Source organism: Narcine bancroftii, chromosome 14 (genome assembly GCF_036971445.1).
Source record: "Narcine bancroftii isolate sNarBan1 chromosome 14, sNarBan1.hap1, whole genome shotgun sequence".
Taxonomy (NCBI): domain Eukaryota; kingdom Metazoa; phylum Chordata; class Chondrichthyes; order Torpediniformes; family Narcinidae; genus Narcine; species Narcine bancroftii.
In genome coordinates this window covers 23,395,081-23,414,040 of record NC_091482.1, presented here as the reverse complement: position 1 = coordinate 23,414,040, position 18,960 = coordinate 23,395,081, and the positions used below count along the sequence as shown (strand labels likewise).

Genomic DNA, 18,960 nt, shown 5'->3' with positions numbered 1-18,960 from the left:
GAATCAATAAAGTGCAGAAATAAAATTCCTTATTGAGTTTGCCTGAAGATGGAGGGGTGTAGTAGCAGTTCCTGAGTCTTGTGACACCCATTCAGTTGGCTCCAAAACTGGAGTGATTTTGCCCAAGACCTGTATTCTGTCCAGCTTGGCCTTGACCTTCTCTCTCACCGGTATGTGGTGCTCCGGACGAACCACGGGCTTCACCTGTATGTCACCGGCGGCCTCCCCAGCTCATCCGTGAAAAGCTCGCCATATTCGGGAAAAAGATTCTCTGCGATAGGTCTTCTTCGGAGGGGTTTATCTGGCATACTTCTCTGCTGAACATGTCCACGCATGTGCTCAGGCCGAGCAGAGGCATGATGTCCTTGTGAGCCACAAAGAATGTAATCATCCCTGTACATAGCACCGTAGCCATTGGTTTAGATTTTGCTGCCTCTGTACACCACCAGACTCATTGACCTGACACATGGTTTACCCTGTTCCACTTTTTTTAGCCGGTTGAATGTCTTTAGTGACATGACGTTGCATCTTGTTCCTGTGTCGACCTTCATCTCTGCCGCTGTGCCGTTGACTTTCATGGATACAAATATTTCATTGTTTCCTCTGATCTGGGTTTCTGCTGGGTTACCTGCTATCCGTGGGGCCAGCCCATTGACATAGTACTCATCATCAGGGCTGTCTCTCCCCTGTTCTGGCTCCAACTGGTTGATCATCCCTTCTGGGTCTGGTCTGTAAATTGATTTGCTGGATTGATCTGGATTGATCTGCTGGATTGAAATGGCTCCACTTCCTACAGGTTCTACATTGCTGGCTGAATGCTGGGCCATTTCTCTTCTCGGCATGTGATCGCCTCCTAAGTTGCCGCACCTTGCCCTGGATGAGGGTGTGGGGTGGCCTGGATGGCTCTTTCTCCTGGCCTCCAGCCACTGTCTGTTCGCCAGTCCCGTCTGGATTTTGTCAATGCTCATGGCCTGGTGTTGTGGAGAGGCCAGATTTTTGCTGCTTTCCTTGGTAGTTTTGTACCCCAGACAGGTAGAGATGGGCTTTGCTAGCGTTAGCTCACTGTCACACAGAAGTGCTTTCCGCATACTGCTGTCACAAATACTACAAACCATCCTATCTTTAATTAATTCCTCAAAGAGCATTCCAAAATTATAGGTTTTCACCTTGATTTTCAAATCACTGACATATGAGTGGATTGACTTGCCAGGCTTTTGGTCTCTACTATTAAACCTGTGTCTTTCCATCATCATGTTTGTCTGTGAATTGCACATTTCCCTGAATCTTCATTTTAAACATTCGGGGTTCTCCCTCGACTCAGCTGAGCTGGTGACGAGTTCCCCTTTGCGCATTTCATCTGCGTACACAAACAACCTCTCTCTTGCAGTGGCTTCCAGCCCCGCCAAGTTTAGCAAAATGTACGCTCTGGTACGGGCAGGCTTGTTGCTGTGCGCTGCCACAATAAATATGTGGTACTCTTGCTCAAAAATACACCAGTTCTCCGCTACATTTCCTTCAAACGCCGACTAAATCCATTCGCTGCTAGGGTGACTGATGCAAATGTGGTTCTGGTTACTCGCTGCGATCGACTGGAAGGCCCCTGGCTTGGGATGCTCTCAGTCCCACTTCTGACACCATGTTCATTCGTTACTGTGTGCTGAATCACTTAGACAAGTTGGCAGAGGAGGTGAACCAAACAACTTTACACAATCAAAGAGAAAGGGGGAGAGAGAGCCCGTAGCATGGCGTCTGCTCCCTGCTAGTACTCAATTCAACCAAAGCGCCCTCATGGAGCCCGTGCATGCGTGATGTGCTGTTGTGAGTACAGTGACTACAGTGCGATTGCAGCAGGTACAAAGCAGCCAATGGCAGCCACTGTTTACAGTAACATTAAGTACGAGGATGTTGTTGGAGCACACGTTTTCGATCTCCCTCCTGTGTTCTGACTCATCTCCCCTTTTTATACAACCCACTACTGTGGTATCTTCAGGGAATATGTAGAGTATGTGCTTAAGAAAGAAGAGTCAAATGAGGGGTCTGCTAGTCAACAACAGAACAGGGTCACAAACATTCATTCTGTCAACTCAAAGACACAGTATGTGTAAATAATATAAGGAAGCTATCCTGTAAATTAAATTTAAATTTAGACATACAGCACGATAACAGGCCTTTCCGGCCCCCAAGCCCGTCCTGCCCAAATACCCCAATTAACCGACAAGCCCCGAACATTTTGAAGGGTGGGAAGAAACCGGAGCACCTGGAGGAAACCCACACAGCTATTATCTGCTGCATATTCAATAGCCTTTCAATCCTTATCTCTGTCTAAATGTGTTAAATACACCACAATTGTACCTGCTTGTACAAAATCCTAAGAGACAGGGCTAGATTCGAACCTGGGTGGCTGGCGTTGAAATTGTGTTGTGCTAACCACTAGGTTAACTGCGCTGCCCCAGAAAATTTTACTCTTTTCTTGCATTGTTTCAGTGCCTTGATGATGGCCAATCATTAAAATATTGAAATATCACAAGTTATGAATCCCTTATTCATTTGTCATTGGTCACAACTCTGGCTTATTTAACCCAGCCCCTAGATGATGTGATTTTTTAGCAGTTGGATTGCAGGCCTGTTTCTTCAGCAACATGATTTCGGAAATTTTGCTGGGACTGGCTTTAATTATGTGGCTGGATCAGACAATTCTCCCTGAGCCATAGGAAGCTGAGAGGGGATCTCATTGAGATTTATTAAATCATAAGGAATGCAGCTAAGGTAAATAATCAGTATTTTTCCCAGGGTTTGGGTGTCAATAACTAGAGGGCACAGATTTAAGATGACAGGGGAAAGATTTAAAAGGGATCAGGGGCAGTTTTTTCTCTCACAGACAGTGGTGGATATACGGAAGGGACCGGGAGCTGCCAGAGGCAGTGATGGAAGCAGGTACAATTGTGGTGTATTTAACACATTTAGACAGAGATAAGGATTGAAAGGGTATTGAATATACAGCAGATAATAGCACAGCACAGCTCTGCCAAATACCTTGTTGTGAAATGAATAAATTTGTAGATGTGAATAGGCTCTTTCCCTTGAGGGTAAGAGAGATTGGAATGAGGAGCCATAAATTAAGGGTTAAGGGGGCAGAACTTTAGAGTAACATAAGTGGTAGTTTCTTCACTCAGAGAGTGGTGGCTGAGTGGAATGACCTTCTGGAAGAGGTGGTTGCAGCAGGGTCAATTTTGTCATTTAAGAGTAGGTTGGATGAGTGCATGGATGTGAGGGGACTGGTAGGGTATGGAGAGGGAGCAGGTAGGTGGGACTAGTGGAGTTTACTTAAATTGGTGCAGACTAGAGGGGCCGAGATGGCCTGTTTCCATACTGTAATTGTTATATTGTAATAGGAATATGCTTAAAGGTTTAATGCATTGAAAATGCAGTAGTCTCCTGTAAGATGGTGGAAATATAATTGCTTTTCCTATATGACTCTCTCTGTGTTGTAGTAGGATGGTAACTGACACCACAAGATTGTAAATAATCCTTGAGTGAAGGAAACACTTTTGTTTGCAGACACCACAGGAGGACATGTTAGTATAAACACAAAATCACCAGATGTGTGAAACTTGTAGCGTCTCATGCCCAAAAGAACACTCCGATGCTTTGTGTGTTGGGCTCAGTGTAGTGAAGGACTTACTGAACGTTCTTGAACCCCCTCACTCCCACTAGAGTTACCAAGGTGAAATAAAGAGCCTAGTTCTGCTGTTTGTTTTCTTATGGCGTGGGCTGACTTCAACAACGTCAAATCAAACTCTCTTCCACTTGCACATAAACCATACCCCTCCATACACTGTATATTTAAGTGTCGATCTAAAAGCCTCTTAAATGCTAATATTGTATCTGCTTTCAACATTATCCCTGGCAGCATATTCTGGGCACCTTTGTAGATAAAACATCTCCTTTAAACTCTCCCTCTCTCACCTTAAATGTAATCCAGCATTAGAAATTTTTACCCGGGTTGGGGGTTGGGAGAAACTGTCAGACCTATCTATGGTTCATAATAATCTCATGAAGTTTTATCAGGTCTATCTTGGCCTCTGACCATTGAGAATACAATCCAAGTGTGTCCAATCTCTCCATAAAGTTCATGCCCCCTAATCCAGCAAATAAGTTTCATCTATACACCTTCCAAAGATTCCATGTCCTTCCTGCAATTGGATGGCCAGAATTGCAAACATGATTTTCTTACTCTTACATCTATGTCCCAAGTGATGAAGGCAAGCATGCCATTCATTTTCTTTACCACCCTATCTACTTGTCTGGACCCTCTCAGTGAGCTACAGACTTCAGATCCTGCTGTACATCAAAGTTGTTCAGCATCCTGATGTTAACTGTATACCCTCCTCTTATCTTCAACTTTTCAAAGGGCAACACCTTAGACAATCTGCCCATTTCTCTCCCCACATCTGTATCCTGTTGTATTCTTCAGTTGCCCTTTGCATGGTCCAGAATTCCATCAATCTTTGTCATCTACAGATTTACTAACCTTCCTATGTATATTTTCATCCTAGTCATTTATTTACATCAACCACAACAGGGATCACAGCAACAAACTAGGAAAATGCGACTAGTCACACACCTTCAGTCAGAATAATACTCTTCCTCCACCACCCTCTGTCTTCCATGGACCAGCCAATTCTGAATCCAAACTATTAATTCAGCAAGGAACACAGGAACCCTTATCTTCTGGATCAGCCAACCATGTCAAATGCTGTCCATGAAGACAACATCCACTACCCTGTCCGTATACTTCACCTCCTCAAAACACTCAGTCAAGCTTGTAAGACATGATGTGCCCCACTCAAAGCCATACTGACTGTCCCCAATCAGGCTGCAGCTTTCCAAATGTACGTAGAGCCTTTCTCTAATTTTTCTTCCCAATGGCTTCCCTACCACTGGCTCATCTGGCTATCATTTCCTGAATTATCCCAATTTACCTTCTTGAACTAAGGAACAACGTTGGCCACTCTCCATCCTCCTAGGACTCCGCCTGGAAGGACCTGTGATACCTCGAAGGATGTGTGGCCAAATGCAGGCAAATGGGACTAGCTTGGGTAAATAGCTTAGTCAGTGGGGACAAATTGGGCTGAAGATCTTGCTTCTGTGCTGTAAAACTGAATGAATCTGTGACTAATTCAGGAACACTGCTGGTCATATATTAATAAAACTACTTGTGAATCAATGAGTTTATTGTCTGGAGAAACTGAGCAGGTCAAACAGTGTATTTAGATGTATCTTTATCTTTGCTATATAAAGTACACTGTTTGACCTGCTCAGTTTCTCCAGCATTGTGTTTTTTACTTCACTCACAGCATATGCAGACTTTTATGTTTTACTTAAGTTTAATGTCTGGTTTGATTTAATTTTTTTAATTGGAGTAAATGGTGCAGTGTTTCTAAAGGCACGTGTCATCTTTTTGCTTTCGCTGCTGTGGAAATCTGCTGTGAGGTCAAAAGTTGTGAAATCCCAGCTTGTGATCACTTACACCAAATAATTTTGTATGCACACTGGCGCTGTCTTTGCCGGCCAAGGACCAGAAGGAATATGGCCAGTCTCTCAGTGGTGTTTTGTTGTTATGATTCCAGTGTGGATCTCTGGTGATTCGAGAAGTGAAATAGGGAGCAGAGTGAACGGATGTGGCTGAAATTAAAGGAATCTGACAGAGGGAAGGTGGAGATGAGCCGATAATCAGATCATTCTCATTAAATAGCAGAGCAGGCTTGACGGGTCTGATGGGGTTCTATTGCACTTATTTCTTATATATTTATGTTCTAATACCTTGAAGAGTACATGTAAAGAAAATAATTGCTATTAATTGGTATTACAGAATCTGAAAATACCACCCGGGAGCTAGAAAATATGTTAAATATGATCAAAGGAATAGATGAGAGAGGCAAAAGGATATGGACGCAGCAATCTGATTCTTGAATTGCATGTAATAAAATAACATCAAAGCGTTCACTGGTCTGTTCTTGCTAATGTCTAACCTCTGAGCATTTCTGGGAGTGATCGCTAACATGGTTTGGCCATGCACTGCAGATAAACTAGATGGATGGCTCAATAATTTGTGTCAGGGTCCACTGATGTTAGTACAAACCCCTTTGCAAACGGCACTAATTAAACTGCTTGGTGTTCCGTGATGACAACTGAACTGACTACTGTTAACAGGGTCAGTGCTGTTAATTCAGCAAACAATTTCTTTTTCATGTCAGAAGCAAAGCCCAGATGATCCTCTAACTGATTGTTCGGAGATCCTGATGAATCGACATCTCCCTTTACCCTCTCCCGCTTGTTTCCCATGATCCTATTACCCTCTCCAGCCCCTTCCCATGATGCCTTTACCCTCTCCAGCTCCATTTCCCATGATCCCTTTACCCTCTCCAGCTCCATTTCCCATGATCTCTTTACCCCCTCCAGCCCCATTTCCAATGCTTTCTTTAATCTCGGACTCCATGATCCTTTTACCCTCTCCAGCCCGATTTTCCATGATCCTTTAATCTCAGGCTTCATTTCCCATGAACCTTTTACGCTCTCCAGCCCTATTTTCCATGATCCTTTAATCTCAGGCTTCATTTCCCATGAACCTTTTACCCTCTCCAGCCCCATTTTCCATGATCCATTTACCCTCTCCAGCCCTATTTCCCATGATCCTTTAATCTCGGGCTTCATTTCCCATGATCCTTTTACCCTCTCCAGCCCCATGATCCTTTTACCCTTTCCAGCCCCATTTTCCATGATCCCTTTACCCCAGGGGTCTCAAATTCAATTTACCTGGGTGAGGCTGGGCCGCATCAAGTTTTCCACAAGAAAAACACTTACAAAACATTCCAATGTTATCAAATGTCTTTATTTTTATTTTTTAACACAAAATAAGATGAAAAAATAAAAAAATTAACAATTCATAAAAAAAATAAAATCAATCAGTAATAAATAAATAAAATGAAAATAATAATAATGAAAATAATAATAATACAGCAGATATAGAAGACTGAAGAAACCACATATAGTTGCTGACTGGAGAAATGTAATTATTATTATTCAGATTCAAATGTCTGTATTAACAGTTCTTTAACCTTTAACTTTCTGAACATGAATGGAACATTGAACATAAACTGTTATGAACATGTCTTCTTCTGCCTACTTCTTACTCCTAGAGATCTGGCAGCGCTTCCTCTCGCATAGCCGAGCCACATTTGGCTTAAGGGAGGAGGCAGTTGAGACCCTCAGTAGGGCTTGAAGCTGCTCGTCTGTAAGTCTGGACCTGTACTTGGACTTATTGAAGTTCACGCGCCGAAGCGCGTGAAGCGGGAGCAGCCGCGGAAATTGCGCATGTGCCGCGTGCATATAATGACAAATAGAAAATTCATACAAATATGCTTATATTCGCAATAAGCCCAGCTGATGTCCCGCCCCCAAGAGCAATATACCCCACCGTGATTGGTAGGTTCGTTCAGCTCCGCACACAACACTGAAAAGTGCCAATCATATCAAACTCGCAGGCCGCACTAACCTTAAACTTTCATATTAAGGCGGGGCCACAAACTATCGTCCCGAGGGCCGCAGTTGGCCCGCGGGCTGCAAGCTTGAGACCCCTGCTTTTCCCTCTCCAGCCCCATTATCCTTTTACCCTTTCCAGCCCCATTTCCCATGATCCCTTTCCCCTCTCCAGCCCCATGATCCTTTTACCCTCTCCAGCCCCATTTCCCATAATCCCTTTACCCTCTCCAGCCCCATGATTCTTTCACCCTCTCCAGCCCCATTTTCCATGATCCTTTTACCCTCTCCATCCCCATTTTCCATGATCCGTTTACCCTCTCCAGCCCTATTTCCCATGATCCTTTAATCTCGGGCTTCATTTCCCATGATCCCTTTCCTCTCTCCAGCCCCATGATCCCTTTACCCTCTCCAACCCCATGATTCTTTCACCCTCTCCAGCCCCATTTCCCATGATCCTTTTACCTTATCCAGCCACATTTTCCATGATCCCTTTCCCCTCTCCAGCCCCATGATTCTTTCACCCTCACCAGGCCCATTTCCCATGATCCTTTTACCCTCTCCAGCCCCATTTCCCATGAACCCTTTACCCTCTCCAGCCCCATGATCCTTTTACCATTTCCAACCCCATTTCCCATGATCCCTTCCCCTCTGAAGCCCCATGATCCTTTTACCCTCTCCAGCCCCATTTCCCATGATCCCTTTCCCCTCTCCAGCCCCATGATCCGTTTCTCCTCTCCAGCCCCATGATCCTTTTACCCTCTCCAGCCCCATTTCCCATGATCCCTTTCCCCTCTCCAGCCCCATGATCTGTTTCTCCTCTCCAGCCCCATGATCCTTTTACCCTCTCCAGCCCCATTTCCCATGATCCCTTTCCCCTCTCCAGCCCCATGATCCATTTCTCCTCTCCAGCCCCATGATCCTTTTACCCTCTCCAGCCCCATTTCCCATGATCCCTTTCCCCACACCAATCCCCTATTTTTCATGGTCCCTTTGAATGTAACAGGCCCTGTTTTCTGCACACTGGTTAAACATGCCATGGTCCTATTTCCCATGATGCTTTTAAACTCATTGGAATTTTAAATTACTGGGCTCATTGGAAAAGTTCTAATACTACAATATAACATCCAAAATTTGAACTAGAAATGTAATAGGAGTAACATTCGATAATGATGAAAATATGTTGTTAGTCACGCGCCATTATTGGAGCTTTGCCACAGTAATATACCTTTCAACTCTATTAAACTTAAACCAAAGGTCACCACTGATTTGTGCCCCAAATTTCAATTTGCCTGCTGCAAGGTAGACAGATTCACCACTGGCAGGAATTGCCTAAGTGCCTCTTACAGTCAGACTTACAATCCGAAAGAGAGAGGCAAAAGAGAGTCCACCCAGAGTCACTAAGTGTCCATAGATTGGCATCCAGCACATCCGCAGCCTCCACAGCCACACAGAGTCCAGTCCAAACCATTAGCATCCGAGATCCAGATCCGAACCTCCAACACGGTCAGGAACCTTTCAGTACCCTCGGGACCTCTTCGCATCCCGGTTCTGATACCTGGCACCCCTCCAGCCAGTTCGAGCCAGTCTCCAACAGCCCACAGCTTCCGCAGGTTTCTCACCTCAAGTCGCCAGAAGCCCGCCGCATGGACTGGTCCCTCAGCCGCAGAGCCCCCTGACTGGTCCGCCACCGTGGTCACCATCCCATGGATTGTCTCCTCTGCTTCTCCCTCTCAGCCGGCAGGGGGGGTGGGGGTGGGGAGGGGTGGTCTTCCTGTCCTCTGGTGCTCTGCTCCTGTCCCCCGTTTTCCCAGAGACTGAAACACCTCGTGGCTGCTGCCGATTAATAGGTGCTGCCATCTTGGGCGCAGACCCATGGTCATGGGATTTCAATTAAAATAACCGTCGGCTCCCTCGATGGACCATTCAAAGCCCGCGCAGAGCTGACACAATTGATTGGGCAGTTGGACCCCACGGGCGTGCTGTATCTCCACTCTCTTGCTCTATGAGGGACCTCACCAGCGGCAGCGCTGCTGTTACAGCGGGGTTCCGGCATCGCCGCCATGTCAGACCTCTCCTCTCCTCCTCATCTCTGTACTAAATCTACTACCCTGAATCTTGAGGCTATGCCCCTGAGTTTTGGACTCTTCTGACAATAGAATCAACCTACTGAACCTTATCTATGCCTTTCATATTTTACATGTTTTTATAAGGTCCCCTCTCATTCTTTTAAATTCCAGTGACTACAGTGACAGATGCCTCAATCTCTCCTCTTATGTTACTCCCCTCATCTCTGGAATCAACCTGGTGAACCTCCTCCTACTCATTTATTCAGGGTTAGTCTGTGCCAAATACACTCACAAATCGAGCCGCAGTGTGCAGATGTGTTGAGGTCAGCTCCAAGCCATTGTCAACTCTGTCACTGGCTCGTACAAAAGAAAGAGCCTTAAACCCAACGTCAGTGAGTGGAAGGGGCTCCTCCAATCCATCCCCATGGCATTGCACTGCTCTCAGGCAGTGTAGATTTTCAGAGCGGACTGAGCAAAAGAGTTTTTGGGAATGACCTCTCCACGAAGCAGCCATCAGTGATGATGTTCACCACTGCTGATTGAAAAGGGTGCTTGAAGATCAAGGTCCTGGATCTGCCATGAAAACCATGGTTTATAATGCTGCAGTGATCCCTGCCTTCCTATATGAAGCTGCGAGCTAGACTAATTTGCTGTGGCATCTCAAGACACTGGAAAAGTACCGTCGTCAATCACTTCCAGCAAAATAAATGTAAGGAGGAAAACTTGGTGAAGCTGCTACAATGGTCTCACTGCCGCTGGTGCGGACCCGGGAGAGCAGGGACACTGCGCCGACAGCTCTGCACAGGGTTTAAACTGGATGTTAAAGGAGCCGATGGTGTCTGTAAGTAAAATCCTGCAGTCACACAGGTCTGGGCCTAAGAGGTGTTCGATGCTCCTGTGTTCGGCAGTGGCCATGAGGGGTTGCAGACTCCAGGGAGCAGGGGACTGGTGCAGCGCACCAGAAGCAGGAAGGAGAAGGAGAAACAGAGGCGATAACTCTACAGGACGGTGTTGTGTTTGGAAGGGTATCAGGTTCGGTGGGCTTACAGAGAGACGAGTCTGGACACACAATCACACGTAACACGCAGGAGACAAACAGGGAAGAACGTCAAATGGTACTCGATTACTACATTACTTAAACAACGATATAGACATTCATATTGGGCACAGGTTGGACTCCAATACCAATGGCCCCCTATACTCTACATGCTCACACAATTGAGTACACACTCTACAGAGAGGAACTTTTACACGCACACCTAGCTCCATGTACCAATGTGGGTGTGGCCCGCTGCAAGTACTGATCTTTCGCAGTTCTATGGCTCAGCTTCGGTGTAGTGCACATCTTACCCATGACACTTCCAGTGATGTCCACAGTAGCAACCTAGCTGGAGCAATGTCTGAGGCTTGGACAACGAGGCAGAGAGAAAGAAATGTGCTATGCAGTGATGTTTTATACCATTCTGATCTGGGCATTTAACCAATAATGACTAGGTGATTTAAATTAGCCAATGGCAAGATGTGAACTAATGGGTGACCGGAGTTCAACCTTGATTGAAAGGTGATGTGACTTCCAAATAAATTTCAGACAGGGAAGGCAGGCCACGTTTTCCTCCACAATCCACATATAACAGATGGTGACCACAGCAGCATGCCAGCGAGGGGCTCAGTGATCCACAAAGGCTGCAGGCGACTTGCGGTCGGGGGACCCACATGGGCTGTGGGGTGCTGGAGTATCTCTCATGAAAACTAGGTATTGGATTGGGGATTCAAGAGAGTGCTGTCAGCAAGAAGGATTCCTGAAGGGCCTTGGGAGCTGAGGGCTACCTCATCCTATTGGAGGTTTGGATCTGAAGCTTGGCTTGCTGGTGAATTGAACTGGAGCACTGGAGGAAATCCATGGGCACTCAGTGCTTCTGAAGGAATCTCTTGCTGTAAGGGAACCAGGTGATTCATTGTTTGCTTTATGGCAAGCAGAAAGCAATTTTGTGTAATATTACATGTTCTGTTCTATTACATGACAAAAAAGGAATCTTGAATCTTTAATCTTCTTCCAGACCAAATTTTAAGCCTAGTTCGCTCTGTTGGCAAGGCCACACCACAATCCTGACAGAAACAGTTTATTCCAACATCTTGTCATGGGAAGAAGTTGTAGGCAATCAGAGGAAAAGATTCTACAATGTTCTCAAAGCCTCCTATTAGAAGTGAACATCCCCATTAACTCCTTGGAGTTCTACCTCATGACACCTCAAAGTTGAGGAGGAGCATTCAGAATATTGAGAACCTTGAGGAGAAGTGCTGGAAGCCCAGAAAGACCCTTTACGTGTGATAGAAGGAGAAGACCACCCACCCAACCCGTCGACCCCCAACCTCCCGCCTCTGTGAAAGAGTCTGTCGTTCACACAGTGGTCTTATTGGCCACGTCAGAACTTGCAGATTTCAAGTGGAAGCAAGTCATCCTGAATCCTGTGGAACTTTCAAAGCCATTTTGCAATCAATTCTGGAACAACAGCAGGATTTGAAGTATAGCTTTTTTTCTACGTCACTTCATTAGTTAATAAGAAAACAGAAGCTTTTTATGACCAAAATTTCAAACAACAATAACATCTCCTCCATTTATGACATTGACTTGAGTTAAGGAACACAGCTTTTGTTTACGTGTTCATAAGAGATTTCACAAATTAAGTTTGAAGAGAAAAATAGTCCTTATGATGTCTCTCCTCCTGAGATAAAATGGAACAGTGATATATTTTACTGGTGTTATCTCTTTGAAATTAAACAATTTCTATGTCTAGTTTCGGATGAATTAGCACTCTGCATGCAACAAATCTAAAGGTTGAGTATTGCTTTGATATTCAGCCCCAAGATCTTTTACTTAAATAGAATTTAAATTGAAACTTGTCGAAATAAAACAAGGCTTAGTTCACTTTGTCATCATATTTGGTTGTTGATATTCAATTTTTAAATTTAGACATACAGTGTGGTAACACGGCCCACAAATCCGTGTTGCCCAATTACACCCCATTAACGTTCAACTCCGGAACGTTTTTTAAAAATCCATGCATTTAAGCAAGTAGATAATATACTGCCTCATCTGACGCCCCTTTTTCCACTAGCATCCCAGGATTAATTGGCTGTGCAATGTCCCAGGAGAGAAAGCCGTTTGTGGTGTTTCCACTGGGCACCCTTAACTAGGACAGTAATTGCTTTTCCGCTGGACGCAACTCCTCCCCGGGGATTGGAGTGTTCTACCTTCAAATGGAAACGGGTGACTTTCTGGTGTCCCTTTTCCACTGGGTTTATCAGCCCATTGGCATCAGCAAATGCCAGGGATATGAGTAGGGGTGGAGGTGGTTAATTCCCGGTGTGAAATGATGTCATTTGCCGCCAACCTGCTGACAGTTAATCCCTGGGACAAGGTGCCAGTGGCAAAGGGGCTTGTGTGTAGGATGGGTGAAGGCCAAGGACTTTTGGCTCTGTTGCTCACGAGCAGGCAGTATGCTTATCAGATGATTTGCTGTAGTTGCACAAAGCCAAAGTTGAACTCGTGACTCCTCTATACCCATAATGGACTGAAGACAATTGCCAGTTTTTGTTGCAGTGGCATAAAGATATACCAAGACAATACAACTTCAGTAGTTCGCTATCTGTTTGCAAATCATGACCCTTTGACATCTGGCTCCCCAGTGTTTGTTCCTCCACTCCCACAGCCACAGCCCTGACCACTCTGCTCCCTTTAGCAGATTCGCCTGAACCTTATGGTTTTATAGTCTATGGTCTAACTTTTATTCCACAACTCCTGCCATTTTATAACAAAATCTTCCACTCTGGTATTGGGAAAATTCCAAGCATGAGGGGTTAACGGGGCTTTTACTGCATATCGTATTCGGGATACAGCAGGGTCTTTTCCCTTTTATTCTGTTCTCTCCCCTCCTCAGTTTTTATTTGCATCTCCTTCAGACGAGTCATCTGTGATAAATTAGTTTCAGCCATGCTATCCCAACCAATGCTAACCCAAGTCCTGGCTCCCCAAATATTGAGTATTTCCATTGTTTTCTTGTTTGTATTTGCCTTTTGATATTATTGTCTGGCCCTCACGGTTTTCTTCTTTCCTCCCGCCAGTGCATTCCCAAAAGAAGAACAGACAGACATGCGTGAGGAAGAGCCTGATCTGTGCGTTTGGAGTGGCCTTCATCATAAGTGTCATGTTGATTGCCGCAAATCAGATACTCAGGAATGGTATGGAGTAGCGTCCTAATTCGCCACCTGCTGGCGTGCGCTGGCAGTGCACGATTCCGTCAGTGGGTAATCTATCTCCAACCGACTCCTGGATTAGAAACACAGCAAGATGTATAGAGGAGTAGAACATGTTGATACTGGGAACATGGAGCCCAAACGGAATTGATTCATTTTAACTTCACAAACATGAGAACCCACAGACAAGAATCTTTTTTTTATGAAAGGGCTGAATTATTAAAGACTGCTTTTGATAATGCAATAAGATGCAGAAGTTCTGAATTATAGCAATACATGGGAATAGCAACGCAAATGAAATGAGATCCATCATAATCCTGGGAATTTGTTCCAAGGTTAGGGAAAACTGTCAGTGCTAATGCAGACTTTCTCTCCAATATTATCCAACCAATGAAAATTAAACCTCATGGTGGTCAGTCTCCAGCTCATTTCTGTTGAGCCTTGGATTGGGAGTGAATCTGTTGCACATTTTGTGGTAGTAAACATCCAGGAGAAGCAATAGATACAACTCAAGTTTCTGGTGCTGTGGGGTCTACTCTGATTGTGGGAACCATAGAGTAATGCTTGAAGTAACGTCACACCACTTGTCTCATGACTTGGACTGCTACCAGTTGATAAGGCAGACAAACCTTGCCCTTCTCTGGTGCATTTGGTGAACCCAGTGGAATTTGTTGTTTCTGATTCAGAAAGGAGAGCGTACATTGTTACAGCCTGTCACAGTAGCAATGTTTAGCCTGCAAAATCAGCATTACCTGATCTAATTTCATTGGGCTTCTGCTAGTAGCAGTGATGTCATCGGCAACATGTTGCAGGGAAAACGTTGCCCCTCATTCAAGTTAATTGAGAAAAAAAAATGATTTCCAGTTTTTTTTTAATGCTAAATTTAAATTTAGACATACATACAGTAGAGTAACAGGCCTTTCTGGCCCTCGAGCCTGTGCTGGCCAATTACACCTACCGCCCCCGGAATGTCTTGGAGGGTGGGAGGAAACCGGAGCCCCCAGAAGAAGTGCACGCAGACATGGGGAGAATGAACAGACTCCTCACAGACAGTCCCGGTCGCTGTAACAATGCTGTGCTAACTGCTACAATAACCATGCCGCCCTATCACCAATCATCAGTTGTCATACTCAATCACTGACTGACTCACTTCTTGACCCTGTTGCTGGAACAATTGGTATCTTCAGAAAAGTGTCTATTCATTAGTCAACACAGAGGAATGCACATTCATTGGGAGGTGCATTGCCTATGAGGCTCATTCACCGGCGTCCTCATTGATTGGTGCACATAATTATTGGGGGTGTTGCTATTCATGGGAATAGCAACGCAAGTAAAATGAGATCCATCATAATCCTGGGAATTTGCTCCAAGGTTAGGGAAAACTGTCAGTGTAACCATGAAGTGCTAATGAAGACTTTCTCTCCAATATTATCCAGCCAATGAAAATTAAACCTCATGGTGGTCAGTCTCCAGCTCATTTCTGTTGAGCCTTGGACTGGGAGTGAATAGCACAGCAAAAGCATTGAAAATTATGCTGTCCATTCTGGGATTCTGTAGTCAATGACCATAGGAAGGAAACAGGCCCACTATCCCGATCAAAGACTCCGTGGGGACTAAATAAATACCTCAGCACTGGCCACATGGTCAAGATTCTTGGCTTCAATCTCCCCGCCTTTCAACCAATCCTGCACAGAGAAAAGATGACATGGCCAACTACTCCATCAACAGAAGGCACTCAATAATAAACTTACAATTGTTGTCATCAGTCCCAATTTATTATTTTTATTTATACCACATAGTTCCACATAACTTCTTACAAAACCATTAAATTGATTGACAGAGATCATCTGAGTGTGAGGCTTTTCGTGTTTGAAGAAACAAGGTTTGTGCATCCACTGAGATGGCCAATATATTGATTGGGCATTGACTGCTGTTCTCACGTACCAATCACACCTATTCCTGTTTGGACTCAATTTACATAAGTCAGCATTGTGCCGGTTGGTAGCATCCAGGGTTGACCCTGTTAATCTGAATCGGTCAATGGGCTCCTAAAAACATCCAAGGCAGTTTCGGGATTCTGTTGGACAGGTGAATGTCTGATTCTCCCACCAACACCAACGGCAAGAGAAACAATATTTTACCACCTCCAATGTCCTTCATTCTTCACTATTTCACAGCCTTTTGCACTTCATCGGTGTTATATTTTTCACTAGTCGATAGATCCCTGATCTTCACCAGTCCCCCTGCTGTCAGCAATCACTCATCCCATTGCTTTTTCATTCACCAGAGTGAAGTGCACTGGTTTTAGTTTGTCCATCCGCAGTTGTCCAGCAGATTATTCTTCGTGTCACAAAACTCTCCATTCTTCAACAGTTCTAGAATTACTTATCCAATCAAGTCTACTATTTCATGTTCTTACCTTTCTCCAACCCCAATATCTTCCAATAATCCTCCTCCCGTTGCCTTCTTTCTGTCTCAAAGGCACTAAGGGTTCAGGTGACTGTGCCTAAAGTGAGAAGCACTGTTGGAAAAAGTCTAGTTTTTTCCCTTAGTTAAGCACCAGGTCTGTTGAATTTCTATCAGGAACATCTCATTTTGTTAATTTAAAATTCGTAAATCTTGGAGCAGCAAATCTGCTGATTGTAACATTTCTCAAAAATGTGGCCTATAAGTTATTTTTTAAAAATGTTGCAAAAATATAATACTTGGAGGATTTTGTCATTATATAACTCACAATGTTGATAAACAAACCAGACCAAGTCTGTCCTGATTGTGATCAATTGATTATGAAGTGCCGTGTGCCGTCTTTGGATATCAATTGATTATTAAAAGCCAGCTTTCACCATGAGCTCAATTTTATGCTAGGTTTTTGAAGGTCAAAGCAACCCCAGAAAGCTCTGGAGTCAGCCGTAAGATACAGATCCTCTGCCAGGCCCTTCGGTGATTGTCATTAGTCTTCCTGAAGGAAGACTTTGGTGATGTAAACCTTGGTGAAGTGCTCCATCTAGTGACTAAGTAAGGATAGACAAAGGAGGGAAAACCCAACACCCAACCCTAACCAACCAATTTTCCCTTGCAACCGCTGCAACCGTGCCTGCCTGTCCCGCATCGGACTTGTCAGTCACCAACGAGCCTGCAGCAGACGTGGACATAACCCTCCATAAATCTTCGTCCGCGAAGCCAAGCCAAAGAAGAAAGAAGGGTAGATACAAGTCATTCCCTCCCTTTGACAGCAATAAGTATCTCTGAGTCACTGGTTTTTACAGCACCAAAACTGGCCATTCAGCCCAACTTATCCAGGCTGACAAAACTTGTCCCATTTGCCTCATATCCCTCCAAACTTTCATATCCATGTACATGTCTAAATGTCTTTTACATTTTTTTGAAAATTTTATTTAGAAATAATAATGAATCATACAATCAGAATACAATCCAATACATAATGTTTTATCCCATAAAAGCCCCCAACCTCCCTCTCAACTACCCCAAAGAAAAGAAGAGAAAGAGAAGGAAATCTATAACAATGCCATTCAATCATTTGCCATGGATTGGGACCGCACCACCAATGTATGAGAAAGAAAACATTAATAATTTAATCGCATCTGTTCCATATAGGGGCTCTAAGTTTTAATACAAAAAGAATAAATTATATGTTATTTTCTCCAAAGGAATACATGATCTCATCTCCATGTACCATCATTGGATATTCAATTCGGTCTCATTTTTCAATGGAACTGCTAAAGCAGTTTGAAATTTATCTAATTTTAATTCCAAACTCAATGTTTTAATATAACCCAATAAAAATATCTTAGGGTCAAGTGATTTTTAATTTAAACATAACTTCCAAAAATTCCGTAATTTTATTCCAAAAGGGTTTAACCGCCTCACATAACCAAACCGAATGTAAAAACAAGTCTTTTAAATGTTGATATTGTACCTGCCTCTGGCAATTTGTTTTACAAACCTGTCACCCTCAGTGTGTTAAAGGTCCTTTCCAAACTTTGCCCCTCTCACCTTACATCTATGCCCTCCAGTTTTAAGATTCCTCTTCCTGGAAAAAAAATGACAACGGCAATTTACTTTATCGATACCCCTTGTGATTTGACATACCTCTATCTATATGATCACGCCTCAGACTCCAACGCTCCAAGGAGAGAAGGTCCAGCCCTATCCAGCCTGACCTAATTCAAGCCCACCATTCCCAGAAATATTCTCGAGAATTTGAGTTTAATGATCCCTTTAGGGGGAGGGGGGGAGGAACGATCGTTTCTACTGCACAGAGCATTATAATTAAATAGCATGAAAATGTAGAGAACTAAAATAAAAGCAGAAAGTGCTGGATATAATCAGCTCTGACAAAAAGTTAATATCTTGAAATCTCACTTTGTTTCTGCATCCACAGATGAGTATCATCCCATCCTGCTGAGTATTTCCAGCATCTATTTCTTTTACCACTTCATTCCACATGCTACAGCTCTTAGTAACCAGAACAATTGGTCTTTATTGAGTTAAATGATATCATCAGTATTTTGTTTCATTATTATTCTCCTTTAGTCCCCTCCCCTCCCCCCCCCCCCCCACCCCACCACTCCCAACTTCTCTCCCAGCCCATTTATTCATCACTAAACACGTTATGCTGCTCCCATTTGAATCTTTGGTTGATGGCCAATAGCCCTTCTACTCCAAATGATCAGAACTGCAGAGATTCACAGTTCCAGTGGAAATTAGAAATTGAGAATAAAATGAAAGAAGGCATGACATGGTCACAGCAGATTTTTCCCCACGAGTCTATGCCACCTTTTCTTCTCCATCATGATGGGGTTGTCCTCCAGGTTTGACATGATGAGGAAATAGTTAACTGAAGATCATTAACTTGAAGTCTGTACTTCCATTAGTGCCCACTAATGTACTCTCTTGTTGCAACAGCCTTCTGAATTTGTTTAAGATCCTTTGATATTGGGTTAAATACTCTCAGTCAAGCCAAGAGAGTATATTATACGGTTGTTGCTTCAATAATTTCCTTTCTCCTTCAAATTATATCATGGTACTGCGCAGAGCTCCCAATTCTTTGTATCCAAATGTGCAAGAAGAAGGGCAT

At 44.0% G+C, this 18,960-nt stretch overlaps 1 protein-coding gene across 1 annotated transcript in view; it reads left to right on the top strand.

The window, feature by feature from the left end:
• Positions 1–14,260, top strand: part of LOC138749949 (calcium-binding protein 8) — a 363,956-nt gene extending 349,696 nt beyond the window's left edge. The window contains exon 6 of the mRNA XM_069912045.1: positions 13,731–14,260. Coding sequence (XP_069768146.1) covers positions 13,731–13,858 — 128 coding nt within the window. The 3' untranslated portion in view covers positions 13,859–14,260. The remainder of the gene's footprint in view (positions 1–13,730) is intronic.
• Positions 14,261–18,960: the final 4,700 nt, after the last annotated feature.